A 14,863-nucleotide genomic window follows, 5' to 3' on the forward strand; every position below is an offset into this window, starting at 1 on the left:
ACGCCCCCCTTTGCCACTTTGCCCCCTTTTTTCAGACCTCCAGATCAGCGATTTACCCAAGGCAAAGAGAGCAGCAGACAGTATCGCAGACTTTGTATGCGCAAGTGACGTCACTCATCACTTCCTGTATTTGAAGGGATGCTCGTGGTTTCTGTGGCTGCCTCAGTTCCCGTGCCGATCTGCAGGTCTGTGAGTCACAGTGCTGATCTGGAGGTCTGAGACAATGTGTATGTGGAGGGGGGAGCACCACTCTACCTATACTGGTGGAATATGTGGGGGGGGGGGGGCGGTGACTGACTCTGCCTTAGGCTCAACACACACCATACAATCTTGGTTGTACAATCTTACCACTTTCATGTAGTATAAGAGCTTATCCAATCAATTATTCAAGGTATTTTCAATCTGTTGGCCCTTATATTACATAGATTTGGTAAATCTGTACAACCAAGATTGTATGGTGTGTGTTGAGCTTTAGGGTAGGGGTCCCCAGGTTACCCTTGCCCTGAGCTTCCATGCTGCTTAAACTGGCCCTACATCTAGTGTGTGTACATGGCGTTAGGGCTTAATCACACTGTCCACAGATTTGTGCATTTTATTATTATTTATAGTATTTATAGCGCCAACATATTATGTAGCACTGGACAATAAATACATAAAATCCTGCCCAGATTTACATCATAGGAGTGTACAGGCACAGATGTCCTGGCACCCTAGACCCTACCCTCAATGAACCTACAAACACCCACCGAACGGCAAGGCTGCTGACTGGCTCAACTGTCACTTCTCCCTTACTTCCCTTTCCTGTCATAGGTAGCTACAGGTTACCCTTAGTATAAGGGATCCAGAACTAGTGATGCAAAGATTTACAGAGGCGCCAGCAGAATAAAATATGACAATTCTTAAAACACCAATAAAATCCGGGGGGTAAGGGTGGACTTACCTCCCTCGGAACCAAAAACACAACCACTGTAGAAAGTGTAGATAAAATTTAATCTGTACTCCAGAATAACAATTGCAACGCGTTTCGCGGGTCTCAAGCCCGCTTCCTCAGGCAAAATACAAAAAACGGGAGCAGCTCAGAAGTTGTGCACACACAGCGCAGCGCCAGAACTAGTGATGCTCATCCGGAATCCGGATATCCGGGTTAACCCGGATATCCGACCATTTTTACGCTATCCGGATCAGATTCCGGGTCCCGGATAGCTATAGAAATCCGCATAGCTATCTGCGGATAGTTTGATGCATGACCCGGATATCCGCGGATATCCGCGGATATCCGAATCTGAAATACTGTAACTAAGGTGATGACGTCTTGGAGCCAATCAGAGGGCTCCCAGCAGAAGCCCTAGCAACCAATCACAGAAAGGAACACTGGCCAGCCCCCCTTGTATAATAAGGAGGGCTGCCATGATGAGACAGATCGTTCTGGCTTGCTGAATGCTTCCTGAGAGACATGCTGCAGTGCTGGTGGCCTAGCGAGGGCTGCCTGTATACAGTTATAAACCTAAAGCTGTTCATTGATTAACCCCTTCACTACTCTATAGTAATCGTTATTTAGCTTGATTGATTATCTCATAGTGTGACAGTTAGAGTGTGTGCTGCACAGCTGCAGTGCTGTTGCTGGGGCAAGGGCTTTACACAGTGATAAGCTCAGTGATTAACCCCTTCACTATCACTACACTATAGTTAAATCGTTCATTAGCTTGATTGATGTCTCATAGTGTGACAGTTAGAGTGTGTGCTGCACAGCTGCAGTGCTGTTGCTGGGCCAAGGGCTTTACACAGTGATAAGCTCAGTGATTAACCCCTTCACTATCGCTACACTATTGTTAATTCATTAATGTGTTAGTGTGCACTAGTGTCTTCTCCTCTGCTGTCTGACTGTCACTTGGCACGTGTCTCTTGGCACGTGTCACTTGGCAATTGGCACATGTCACTTGGCACTTGTCACATGGCACGTAACACGTGCCACTTGGCAAGTGCCATGTGACACGTGCCAAGTGACAAGTGCCAAATGCCACGTGACACTTGGCAAGTGACACATAACAAGTGCCACGTGCCAAGTGCCACGTGACACTTGGCAAGTGCCACGTGACACGTGCCAAGTGCCACGTGCCACGTCCGGCAGGCTCCTGGCATACGTTACACCTGCTGCTGCTGCATTGCCCTGCTTCTGCTGCCTGTGCAGCTCCCACCGCCAGGCCAGAGTGCCACAGGCCACTGATACCACCTATATTTAATCCAAAACACAATTGCTGCATACTTTTTCGGAGGTGTCTTGGCTGAAAACTGTCATGTCCCAGTTGTGCAGTTGGACTTTGGACACAATGTGGGGTGCACGACCGCTGACTGGAACCTAGGCCTGATGTTAATTGACAGCCATTTTTTTTAAGTCCCCACATCATCAATTAGTGTTCCCCTTTGCAAAATAATGATGATGCATGCCTCATTTACCCTAAAAACACCTTTTAAAGCTATTTAAAGGGCACTTCCGGTTTTTCTATCCAGATATCCGAATAACCCGGATATCCACGGATAATGCAACCGGATATCCGCGTTCACGCTGATATCTAAAAGGCTGGATTCGGATATCCGAACCGGATCCGGATATCTAGGTATCCGGATCCGGATCAATTCGGATTTTAAAAAGCACTATCCGAGCAACACTGTCCAGAACTATCCTCAGTATTAAGTAGTTAAAGGTGCCCCCAAGTATTAACCAGTTCACCCCCAAGGGTTTTTATCCTAACGGACCAGAGCAATTTTCAGTTGTCAGTGCTCCTCCCTTTTATTCCCTAATAACTTTATTACTACTTATCACAAGAAAATGATCTATACCTCGTTTTTGTCGCCACCAATTAGGCTTTCTGTGGATAGTACATTTTGCTAAGAATTTTTTTATTCTAAATGCGTTTTAATGAGAAAAACAGAAAAAAAAGAAAAAAAAAATCATTATGTCTCAGTTTTCAACTATTATAGTTTTAAAATTAAACATTCTCCTGTGGATAAAACAAACACGTTTTATTTGCCCAGTTGTCCCGATTATTAAACCATTTAAATTATGTCCCTATCACAATGTATGGTGACAGTATATTATTTTGAAATATAAGTGTTATTTTTCTGTTGTTTTTTTTTTTTTATTCTGGCCATAATTACAAGCCCTTATGTAATAAATAAAAAATAATTTCCCCCTCATAAAATATAAATTAACAAAGTCCCTAAGGCAACTATTTATTTATTTTTTTAAGCTGTTTTTTTTTTACAAGTGTTTTTTTTTTGAGGGGGGGGGGGGGGGTGGAAGTGTAATTTTATTAAGATCTGTATGTACTTGAAAATGAATGTATTTTGTAGGTGTAATATACTTTTTGGCCACAAGATGGCGCTAGTGAACACTCGTTATAGGAAGTGTTCACTTTTTTTTTTTCTTCACTTTATTTAATTGTTACATTTCCTGTTATTGTGAATGGACGTAGCCGCTGTTCGCCGTCACGTCCATTCACTCCAGGCACTGCGATTGGGTAGAGGACCGTTTGGTCTTCTTCCCCAATCACCCAGCATGGAAGCCCGACGGAAACAGCGGCGGTGGCGGCGCACACACGGCGGTAGCAGCGGCGGGAACGCGCGACGTATCAAAATGTCATGTTGCTGTTAATAGCGGTAAGCATGACGTTTTAATACGTTAGGATGTCAGTAAATGGTTAAGTAGCTACAGGTGCCCCAAAGTGAAGGTATATCTAGTCAGTGGAATGCCGAGACCTGAGTGAGTAACCTCTCATTTACACACCGCTCAGGACTCTGCATAGGTAAGGCAAGAGGGAGGCATTGGGGAGGGGAGTGAGCCACCTTTCCAGCATGAGGCGCTTGTAGGCACGTGCCTACAGTGCCTTATGGTAAATCCGGCCCTGCATACAATGATACAAAGGATGATAGACGTAACAAGGGTATACAACATTGGACAAAGCTATACAAGGCAAACAGGGTACAAGATACATGACCATGCGATTGTGGGCTGGTTAGGTAGGCCCAGGCCCAGTAATTCAAGTATGAGGCGGTCATAGGAAAGGAGCACACAATCATGTAGAATACACTAGGTAAGGTAGGACCCTGCCAAAGGCTTACAAATGGGATGGGGAGGGGGGTGGACACACTAGGTTAGGGCCGTGGAATAAATATTCAGTAGAGAGTTACAGTGTGGTAGGGGGTGGGTAGGCCATTTTAAAGAGGTGTGTTTTGAGGGCTTGCTTGAATGTGTTAAAGGAGGGGGCAAGTCTGATGGGCGGTGAACGGGAGTTACAGAGGGTGAGGGCGGCTCTTGAAAAATCCTGCAGGCGTGGATGGGTGTGTGAGATAATGCGTGGAGCAGTTAGGTTAAGGTCGTTGGAGGACCGGAGGGGACAACCTGGTGTGTACCTGTGAACAAGCTCCGAAATGTAGGTAGGACAGGTTTTGTGCACAGATTTATAGGCCAGGCATAGAATCTTGAAACTTATGCTGAATCAGATAGGGAGCCAGCGCAGGATTTACAGAGGGGGTGTGGAAGCAGAGCTGTGAGAAGAATGGATTGAGTCTTGATGCTGCGTTCCTAACTGATTGAAGGGGGGCAATGCATTTAATGGGGAGGCCAGACAGAAGGGAGTTTCAGTAGTCAAGGTGGGAGATGATGAGGGCATGGATGAGCAGCTTGATAGTGTTCAGTGTCAAGAAGGGGTGGATCTTGGAGATATTGCAGAGGTGGAAATTGCAGGCTCTGGTAACTTTTTGGATGTGGGGGATTAAGGAAAGGGCAGAGTCCAGGGTAACACCCAGGCAACGGACGTGGGATGCATGTTTTACCGCATGTTTCACTCGAACAAAATAGCAGCGTATGGTCCAGCATTATCAGGGACTCATCTTTTTTGACTCACCACCTCTAAAGCCTTGTGCACACAGTGAGTAAAAATCATTAGAAATGAACAATGAACAACTCATCTTTTAGATGTTGTTTAAAAAACAAACAAAGCAGAAATAGCTTGCTTAAGGGAACAATAAACAAATGATCCACAATGGTGCTCAGTAATGAATGAACAGAGGTGCCAGTAGAGTAAAATATGCTAAAAACTTTAAAATATTGGAGAGGCAGTGGTGGACTTACCTACTCCAGGTGGACATAAGACAAAACATATGTACATTTAACAGAAGATTTATTAATACACTCCACAGTTATTGGCAATACGTTTCACAGGCATGACCCTGCTTCATCAGGCTGTCCAATAGGAGTATACAGCTTTTGTCGTCCAGCTCTGTATTAAGCGCCTCTGCTCAGGCATTCTGAAGTGCACCAGGAAGTGTTCAAACTTTTTTACTTTATCTTCTTCTTATGAATGAACATGGCTCTTGATTGGAGTAGGTTCGTTCTTAACCTGAATCTGTTCTTAAGTCGGAACACTGTGCCATCTCTGTGCCCTGTACCTCTTCTGTGCCCCCCTGTGCCTCCAGTGTCCCCCTCTGTGTCACATCTGCCCTTTGTACCTGCTTATAGAAGTTTTAAAGCCATTTATTCTTTGAATTTTTTTTCAATCAATTTTCTCAAAAATGTTTTACTTGTTCCCATGAAAACATAGAATCTATGTCGTTCGTATCAGCGGGTCGTTCGTAAGTCGGGCATTCGTAAGTCGGGGACTACCTGTAAACAATAAATTCCATTGTGAATTGGACACCAAATGAAAACAAAAAATATTTACAGTAAATATTTACAGTGGTAATGATGATAGTAAAACAGTGGCAAATGATACCAATATCTTACTATGACTAAACGTAACCCTACTCTCACACAGAACCCTCTCCCTTCCGTAGCCTAACCCTAAAACCCCACTTCCTGATTCCTAACTTCGAAAAACCCCCTTCCTGAGGCCTACTCCTAAATTCCCCCTTCCTGAGGCCTAATCTTAACCACTTAAGGACCAGGGGATTTTGTGTGATCGGTGCTGCGTGGGCTCTCCAGCCCGCAGCACCGATCAAGATTGAGCCAGGGTGACCAGACTTCCCCCCTTTTGTCCCCACTAGGGGGATGTCCTGCTGAGGGGGTCTGATCGCCGCCGGCTATTTCTGCGTAGCGGGGGGGGGGGGCTCCTCAAAGCCCCCCTCTGCAGCTATATCCGCCCTATTTGCCCTTACCTGCTTCTCCCGCAGGCTATGGGCTGCGCAGGACGGATAACCGTACTGCGCCGTCTAGGATAGGCTTCAGCCTATCAGATGCCGGTGATCCCCGGCCAATCAGAGGCCGGGGATCACCGATCTCCTTTACGGCGCTGCTGCGCAGTAGTGCCGTATGATGTAAACAGCGGGGATTTCTTCCCCGCGTGTTTACATTTAGCTTGCGAGCCGTGATTGGCGGCTCGCCGGCTGCTCACGGAGGCACCCTCCGTGAACTGGCATGGAAAGGCCACTCGAAAGAGCGGCCGTTTCCTTGCTAAACCACTAACGACCCGCCGATGCCTATCGGCGTTAGGCGGTCGTTAAGTGGTTTTTAAACCCCCCACCCCCCAACCTTATAATTTTTAAAATGATAATTTACAAAAATGAAAAATATGTCAATACAAAAAGCCCCAAAAAACTTTGAAAACTATAACATTCTAATTTTCAAAAACAAAACATTTTGGTTAGACTGGTCCAGTGCCCTCGTTTTTTAGCCACAGATGCCCAAATTAATATGAGGAAGTCAAAATGACACCACTTGTTACAACAGGCAGCACAGGTAAGCTGCATAAGTAAGTTATATGAGCCCAAGTAATAGGAGAAAGTTTTTGGTATTATGTTTTCCCCCTGCATAGCCAGGAAGAAGTGTTGGGAATGGAGTGCTGTGGGCAGTTTGAGGGCTTGACTACTCCACAGACGTTATGAGGGGAAGGTGATGGGCATGTGTTGCTTGGGACACTAAAATCGAAATTGCCAGAAACAATTCTGCATGGAGGAAGAAGAGAAAGATGTTTACATATTATAAAATGTGAGGCATTTATATGGAAGATATCTAATACATGTATTCCCATATAGTAGTTAAATACAATCTTTGTTTTGTATTCAAGATTTTTCAACGATTGCCTAATGTGCAGCCATAAGCCATGGCGAGGAAAGATAACTTATGCCAGGCTATGAATTGAAGACTCTAAGGACTTTTTTCCAGCATAAGCTTTGGGATTTGCTGCTCTTCTATTGTAGAAGGAAGACAATAGTTTTAGTTTTCGCCCATAAGAAACTTCTCCTTGAATGGCTTTCCCTAAGCAGACTAAAACCTTACAGGTCATTGGCTGCAGATACGTTCAGGGATCAGATACAAATAATTGATTCTGACTGGATTGTGTTTGCTAAGTGAGGGTTAAAATCCAATCTCACTATCGAGTTTGGCTGTGAAGGTTTCAAGAATCTGGCCATTGATCTAAAGCTGATACGTTTAATTTGTCCTGGGACATACATATGTTACCACTGCTGTAATATAGTGCTTGCAGGAGTCTGCAGTCTATCCCTATTTGCATTACAGAAGGGATGAACATTTCTGTTAATTGTGTGAGCAAAGAATAGACTTCAGATTGCTTTAATTCCAGTCTTCAGACACAGAAGGTGCATTATAGGCAGCGAAGAAATGAATGTTAGGACTTGTTTGCTAATGTGACTGCTTCTCTCTGTGCTGTCAATCACTAAGCACTGTACAGGCTAAATCGCATTTAAAGTTTTGCCAATCAAACTGACAAATAAACTAACTTTCCCTGAAGTGGGTTAAGAAGCGACAGCTTGCAATCGTGCCCTAAAAATACAAATTTACTGCTAAATCATTGTATTATTCCTGCAGGCGACTGTCACAATACGCAGGTAAATCTGTTTATCTAAATTAATTCAGTGACAGCTTTGGTGTTCTGTCTTCAGAGTAGATGATAGCCTCATGTTACAGTCAAATGATATTATCTACGGAGAAAGTACTTACTATTCATTTTTTTCCACCCATAAAATGAAAGTGGGCAATTTTGGCACCAGGTACTTGGGGGCTGCTCATTTTAGCACAGCATTAATGGGATGATTGAGGACAATGTGTACTTATTATTGATCGTTCGGTAGTCACATGGGTCAGGGAAAAGTTATTATTATGTAATGTATACAACTAAGTTTTTGTCACCCGTAACAATCATTCATGATTGTTTTGGTTGATAGCCTAGCGTGTCTACAGGTGTACCCTGATCTTGGTGGTCTCCTCTCCTAAGATCAGCTTCAAAGTAGATGGCTGATGCTGCTAATCTGTTATCTATTTGTATGTGTTTATTTTGTATTTATATAGCATTGACATATTTGGCAGCACTTTACAGAGTCTCAATACTAACTTTCCTTCAGAGGGGCTCACAATCTAACCATATAATTTGTCCACAACCAATCATCTGTCCAACATGGTCTAAGGCCAACTTTGGCAGAAGCCAATTTAACCTATACCTATTCTAATTTCCACCACCAGCACCTACCCCCAAAACCAATCTAAACAGATTATTCTTAAACTGTCACCCAAGACAAGAAAGATCATTATGGCAATTTTCCCAGATGTGTATGCAGTTTCAGGGTCTGACTGTGAGATAGCTTAGTGATAGGTATTCTTAAGCCAAACCTGCATTAAAACATAATATCATAAAAAATGTGTATTTAACATTTATGAGGCAGCAGCATCTTCACAGTTTCACTTTATGTTACAGGATTTGGACACTGATTTACTAAAGGGTTAATGTTAGCATCAACCTTAAATAAAAAGTTAGGGTCTTTGTTGGACACTTGTCTAAGTAAGAAAGAGTTGAGGTTAGATGTTTGGTTAAAGTTATGAAGGAGGTAGTGGTACTGTTAGGAATGGGAGAGGGGGGAGGTTAGGAATAGGCACAAATAAGGAGGAAAGGTTAGGAGCGTTAAGGATAACTTAGGAAATTAAGGATAGCTCAGGAAATTTGTGGAGTCCTAAATCTAGATTTTGCTAGCACTCTCATCTTGCAATGCTGGGAACCCAGGTTCTAATCTTAGCCAGAAATCTTTCTGCATGGAGTTTGTATGTGCTTCCTATGGGTGGCCTTGCTCCAAGCACTTCAGTTTCAACACACATCCCAAAAACATACTGGTAAGCTAATTAGCCCCACCAAAATTGGGCTTAGTCAAACTGGATGCGGTCGCTCTCTTGGTGCAAAAAGGTTCTAGATGGTTGTGGGGGTGGTATCACAATGTATAGTGCCAATATTTTATTTGGAAATAAAGGTGCATTTTTTCCATTTTTGCGTCCATCACTATTTACAAGCTTATAATTTAAAAAATGTTCATAGTATACCCCCTTCAAATGCATATTTAAAAAGTTCAAACCCTTAGGTAACTATTTATGTCTTTTTTTTTGTTTTTAATTGTCATTTTTTTTTTCCATTAAAAATTTTATTTGGGTAATATTTTGGTGTGGGAAATAAACAGTTCATTTTTAATGTTATTATATGTGTAATTTGTAATGTAAAAAATATGTAGATGTAGTTTTACTATTTGGCCACGAGATGGCCACCTTGAATTTTTTTCTCCCTCCTTGTGCTTCTCGCTAAGCGGAAGCACAAGGGGGATGCGGAAATTTTTCCGGGCAGAAAGACTGAAGCCTCTTGTAAGAGCGCTTTGGTTTTTCTGCTGGGGAGACGGATCGGTGATCGGGAACCATGTTCCCGTTTACTGATCCCAGGGCTACCGGGGGACACCACGTGGGCTCGCCCATGATCTCGCGCTGAAGCGCGGCACCGCAGCAGAGCAGCAGCCCGGACGTAAGCTTCACGTCCGGGCGGCAGAAATAGTTAAAACTGCCAAAAAAGCAAGCAGCATCTCTTTCCAGTGACCACACCTGCCAGCAGTAAAAATGTCACCATGTGATAAATGTCATAAAGTAAATCAGGGAGAGGAAAGATTTTACAATGAGCAAACACTGGCTAAATCATTTATACATAATTATTGTAAAAATTAAGCCCTTTTTTATTACATTATTTTCAATGGAGTTCCTCTTTAACCACTTGATAACCACAGTGGTAAACCCCCCTAAAGACCAGGCTAATTATTACTAAAATGGCCACTGCAGCTTTAAAGTGAACCAGAGACGAAGCATCCACATGTATTTTACCATATATATCAGTGGGGACATTAGAGAAAACACCTACCCTGCTCTCTTTTTCATTCTTCACTGTTCAGCTTGTGTTCAGCTTGCTTCTTATCAGCCTTGATAAAATCCCCGACTAAGCATTCAGTCTGGCTTTGCTATAATGACTCAGCTATATAAATTCCTGAGCAGAGCCACAAGGGGGCAGGCTTGGGCTTGAAAAGACACCAGAGAAGACAGACTCAGCTATAAAAATGATAACTCTCTTGTCCCCCAGGCGGACAGCCGTGTCACACGGCTGTCCCCAGTAAAGCACTGCTGCTGATTGCAGCGCTGTACATGTAAATTAGAGTGACCAGACATCCCGGCTTACCCGAGACAGGTCCCGGATTCTGGTCCCCTGTCCCAGGCTGCATGAGGTCCCGGGAAACGTCCCGCTTTCAGCAGCGGGACGTCTCGGTCTCAGGACTCTGGCCACTGTATCTGTATGAACTGGCAGCGGCATCTATAGACGCCGTGCCATTTCATTGCCCGCAGCCCCGCTCCAGCCTGCATAGTCTTCCGGTGTTCCGACACTGGCAGGCGAGCAGGGCTACGGAAAGATGGCTGCCGAAGCCCTGTACTGGAGACTATTTGTGTCTCCAGTACGGGGCTTCGGGCGCCATCTTGCCGTAGCCCTGCTCTGCCTGTCAGCATGGGAGACTGCAGGAGGAGCAAGATGGTCCCAGGAGCAGCGCGCCAGAGGCAGGCCAGGAACGAGAGGAGACTTCTGCCAGGTGAGTAAATGCTTTTTTCCCCCAGGTGCTATGTTGCCCAAATTGCGTTTATTTTGCACTGACATGTTGCCCACAAACAATGCATATATTTTGTACTGACATGTTGCCCACAATGCGTTTATTTTGTACTGACATGTTGCCCACAATGCGTTTATTTTGTACTGACATGTTACTCACATTGCGTTTATTTTGTACTGACATGCTGCCCAAATTGCGTTTATTTTGTACTGACATGTTGCCCACAATGCGTTTATTTTGTACTGACATGTTGCCCACAATACGTTTATTTTGTACTGACATGTTGCCCACAATGCGTTTATTTTGTACTGACATGTTGCCCATTGCGTTTATTTTGTGCTGAACTATTGCCCCATTGCGTTTATGCATTTATTGTGTGCTGACATGTTGCCCATTGCATTTATTCGGTGCTGAAATTTTGCCCACATTGCGTTTATTTTCTGGTGTCTGGGGTAACTGTTGCTGCATTTATTATTTAATGGTCATAGTTGGCTATGTTTGCTGCTTTGGGGTTACGGTATACTATTAAATAGTAACACACAGTTTCTGCACACCTATGATGCGAAACCTCGTTTGACCACATCATGGCGTAAACACTGCTTTCTTATGCCTCGCTGTTACATCATTATGTTAGCCCCGCCCATATAATGCCATGGCCACGCCCATTTTTCGGCGCGACGCACGGTTGAACCGACAAAAATCTGGTCACTCTATGTAAATAGACGGCGGTTTCGCTGTCTAACAGTCTCCCAAGAGGCAATCGCCGCTCGGAGACTGAAGGCGGGGTGGAGCTCCGCCCCCCGAGCAGGAGAAATGCGCGCTCTCCTGCAAAGTGCAGCCCCAGGACTTCACGCCAATTGGCGTTAGGCGATCCTGGGGCTGCCGCCGCGGTCACGCCCATTGTGAGGCGGTCTTAAAGTAGTTGAAGGGAACCCTAACTGAGAGGGATATGGATGTTTCCTTTTAAAGGGGAACTGAAGTAAGAGGTATACGGAGGCTGCCATATTTATTTCCTTTTAATCAATACCAGTTGCCTGGCAGCCCTGCTGGTCTATTTCTCTGCAGTAGTATCTGAAAAACACCAGAAACAAGCATGCAGCTAGTCTTGTCAGATCTGACATTAACCACCCTGGCGTTCTGATTAAATCGCCAGGGTGGCTGCGGGAGGGTTTTTTTTAAATAAAAAAAAAACTATTTCATGCAGCCAACTGAAAGTTGGCTGCATGAAAGCCCACTAGAGGGCGCTCCGGAGGCGATCTTCCGATCGCCTCCGGCGCCCAGAATAAACAAGGAAGGCCGCAATGAGCGGCCTTCCTTGTTTTGCTTATATCATCGCCATAGCGACGAGCGGAGTGACGTCATCGACGTCAGCCGACGTCGTGACGTCAGCCGCCTCCGATCCAGCCCTTAGCGCTGGCCGGAACTTTTTGTTCCGGCTACGCTGGGCTCAGGCGGCTGGGGGGACCCTCTTTCGCCGCTGCTCGCGGCGAATCGCCGCAGAGCGGCGGCGATCAGGCAGCACACGCGGCTGGCAAAGTGCCGGCTGCGTGTGCTGCTTTTTATTTCATTAAAATCGGCCCAGCAGGGCCTGAGCGGCAGCCGCTGGCGGTGTTGGATGAGCTGAGCTCGTCCAGACCGCTCAGCTGGTTAAAGTCAGAAACACCCAATCTGCTGCATGCTTGTTCAGGGGCTATGGCTCATAGTATTAGAGGCAGAGGATCAGCAGAGCTGCCGGGCAACTGGTATTGCTTAAAAGGAAATAAACATGACAGCCTCCATATACCTCTCTCTTCAGTTCCCCTTTAAACAATACCAGTTGCTTATCAGTCGTGCTGATCTCTTTGGTTGCAGTAGTGGCTGAATCACACACCTGAAACAAGCATGCAGCTAATCCAGTCTGACTCCAGTCAGGGCACCTGATCTGCATGCTTGTTGAGAGGCTGTGACTAAAAGTATTAGAAAAGTATTAGAGATACAGGATCAGCAGGAGAGTCAGGCAACTGGTTTTATTGTAAAAGGAAAAAATCCATATCCTTCTCAGTTTAGGTTCCCTTTAAAAAGTATTGTGTCTTTCGATCTGAATGATCTTATCAGAAATATAAAAATGTGCTAAAAATTGCACCATTTATGGGCGGCTTTACATCTGTGAGTACCTTCTGGGAGTCCTCAGAGTAGAGTTATTTTTTCTTTGATATTATAAGGAACAGATAAATTAATTTCTGTGTCTTTTTTCACAATTGTTTGGAAGCTGAAGGTGAACCAACAGTTAGTTTTATACCCATCGATAATGGTTGAGAAGAGAAGCAGAGCTCCGGGTCAAACTGGAAAGAAAGGACAACTTGACCAAGCTGTGTCTACACTGATGTCAAGTAATGTCTGGCTCATCACTAAGGTAATATAGTAACATTCCATTTCTTTTAAGGGATTCACAAAGAGATTGCATCCATTTTGGACTTTGATTATTTTATCATTATTGATTTATAAAATGCCAATATATTCCATGGCTCTGCAAAGGAAAGTTTAGGGGGGGAATACTGATGCCCAGAATAGCCCCTCAGACCAGGGATGGTGCAGTGTCTTGGGACAGGCACAAGTTGAGACACCAGAATGTCTGCAGGCATCTTGCAGCTCACAGCACAGTGCTATTGCCTGCACTTTCTTTCCCGCCTACAGCTGATTGTAGATGTAGCAGCAGCATGTGTACAGAGCATGGAGCAGTTCTGGGGAATTTGACAGAGCACAGAGCCAGGTAAGAGCACAACACTGTGTCCAGCTGTGTGCTAGTAAATAAGGAAGTTGGGACCTTGCATAAGGCTTCACGTCTCCCTTCATTACAAATATTGGCTGTCATTATTATCTGTATTCACTGATTCTTGTAACACCAGAATTAATATGCCATAGAGGCCAGTGGATACAGATAGCAATGCTTACAATAAGCTGACTTCTGTAGAGATAGGAGAAGAAGCACTGAGAGAGGTCTGGAGAGATAAGCCAGATGAATACGCCCTGGTCTTGTGCTGCTCATGGGATAACCGTCTTAATGGACAACTGAAGCATGAGTGATATGGAGGCTGCCATATGTATTTTATTTTTTAGCAATACCAGTTGCCTGGCTGTCCTGCTAATCCTTTGCCTCTAATGCTTTCAGCCATATACCCTGAACAAGCATGCAGCAGATAAGGGGTTTCTGACATTATTGTCAAGATTAGCTGCATGCTTGTTTCTGGTGTTATTCAGACACTTCTGCAGCCAAATAGATCAGTCGGACTACCAGGCAACTGGTATTGTTGAATAGGAAATAAATATGGCAGCCTCCCTGTTCATCTCACTTACAGTTATCCTTTAACCACTTGAGGACCCACCCTTTACCCCCCCCCTTAAGGACCAGCGTTATTTTTTGTGATCTGTGCTGGGTGGGCTCTGCAGCCCCCAGCACAGATCAGCTGGCACGCAGAGCGATCAGATCGCCCCCCTTTTTTCGCCCCTATGGCTATGGGGATGATGTGCAGGGGGGGTCTGATCGCTCCTCCTGTCTGGCATGTTGCGGGGGGGGCACCTCAAAGCCCCCCTCCGCGGCGAAATTCCCCCTTCCCTCTCCTATCTGCTCATCCCCGGTGATCGGGGCTGCACAGGACGCTATCCGTCCTGTGCAGCCAGTGACAGGCTGTCCCCTGTCACATGGCGGTGATCCCCGGCCGCTGATTGGCCGGGGATCGCCGATCGGCCTTGCGGCGCTGCTGCGCAGCAGCGCCGTACAATGTAAACAAAGCGGATTATTTCCGCTTGTGTTTACATTTAACCTGCGAGCCGCGATCGGCGGCCCGCAGGCTATTCACGGAGCCCCTCGCTGTGAATTGACAGGAAGCAGCCGCTCGCGCGAGCGGCTGCTTCCTGATTAATCAGCCTGCAGCTGGCGACGCAATACTGTGTCGCTGGTCCTGCAGCTGCCACTTTGCCG

The 14,863-nt window shown here is 45.2% G+C and overlaps 1 protein-coding gene and 1 long non-coding RNA gene across 8 annotated transcripts in view; one reads left to right on the forward strand and one right to left on the reverse strand.

The window, feature by feature from the left end:
• Window positions 1-14,863, forward strand: part of DCDC1 (doublecortin domain containing 1) — a 751,262-nt gene that overhangs the window by 514,724 nt on the left and 221,675 nt on the right. For all 6 annotated transcript variants that reach the window (XM_068260478.1, XM_068260480.1, XM_068260479.1 and 3 more), the window contains one exon: window positions 13,154-13,297. In XM_068260478.1, coding sequence (XP_068116579.1) covers window positions 13,154-13,297 — 144 coding nt within the window. The remainder of the gene's footprint in view (window positions 1-13,153; window positions 13,298-14,863) is intronic.
• Window positions 1-14,863, reverse strand: part of LOC137538369 (uncharacterized) — an 83,358-nt gene that overhangs the window by 22,110 nt on the left and 46,385 nt on the right. The window contains exon 3 of one of the 2 annotated variants that reach the window (XR_011024771.1): window positions 5,164-5,662. The exons of the other annotated variant lie outside the window; for it this stretch is intronic. This is a non-coding gene — a long non-coding RNA (uncharacterized lncRNA). Of the gene's footprint in view, window positions 1-5,163; window positions 5,663-14,863 lie in introns of those variants that run through there. 2 annotated transcript variants of the gene reach the window in all.

This window comes from Hyperolius riggenbachi, chromosome 11, assembly GCF_040937935.1.
Source record: "Hyperolius riggenbachi isolate aHypRig1 chromosome 11, aHypRig1.pri, whole genome shotgun sequence".
NCBI classification, from domain to species: Eukaryota; Metazoa; Chordata; class Amphibia; order Anura; family Hyperoliidae; genus Hyperolius; species Hyperolius riggenbachi.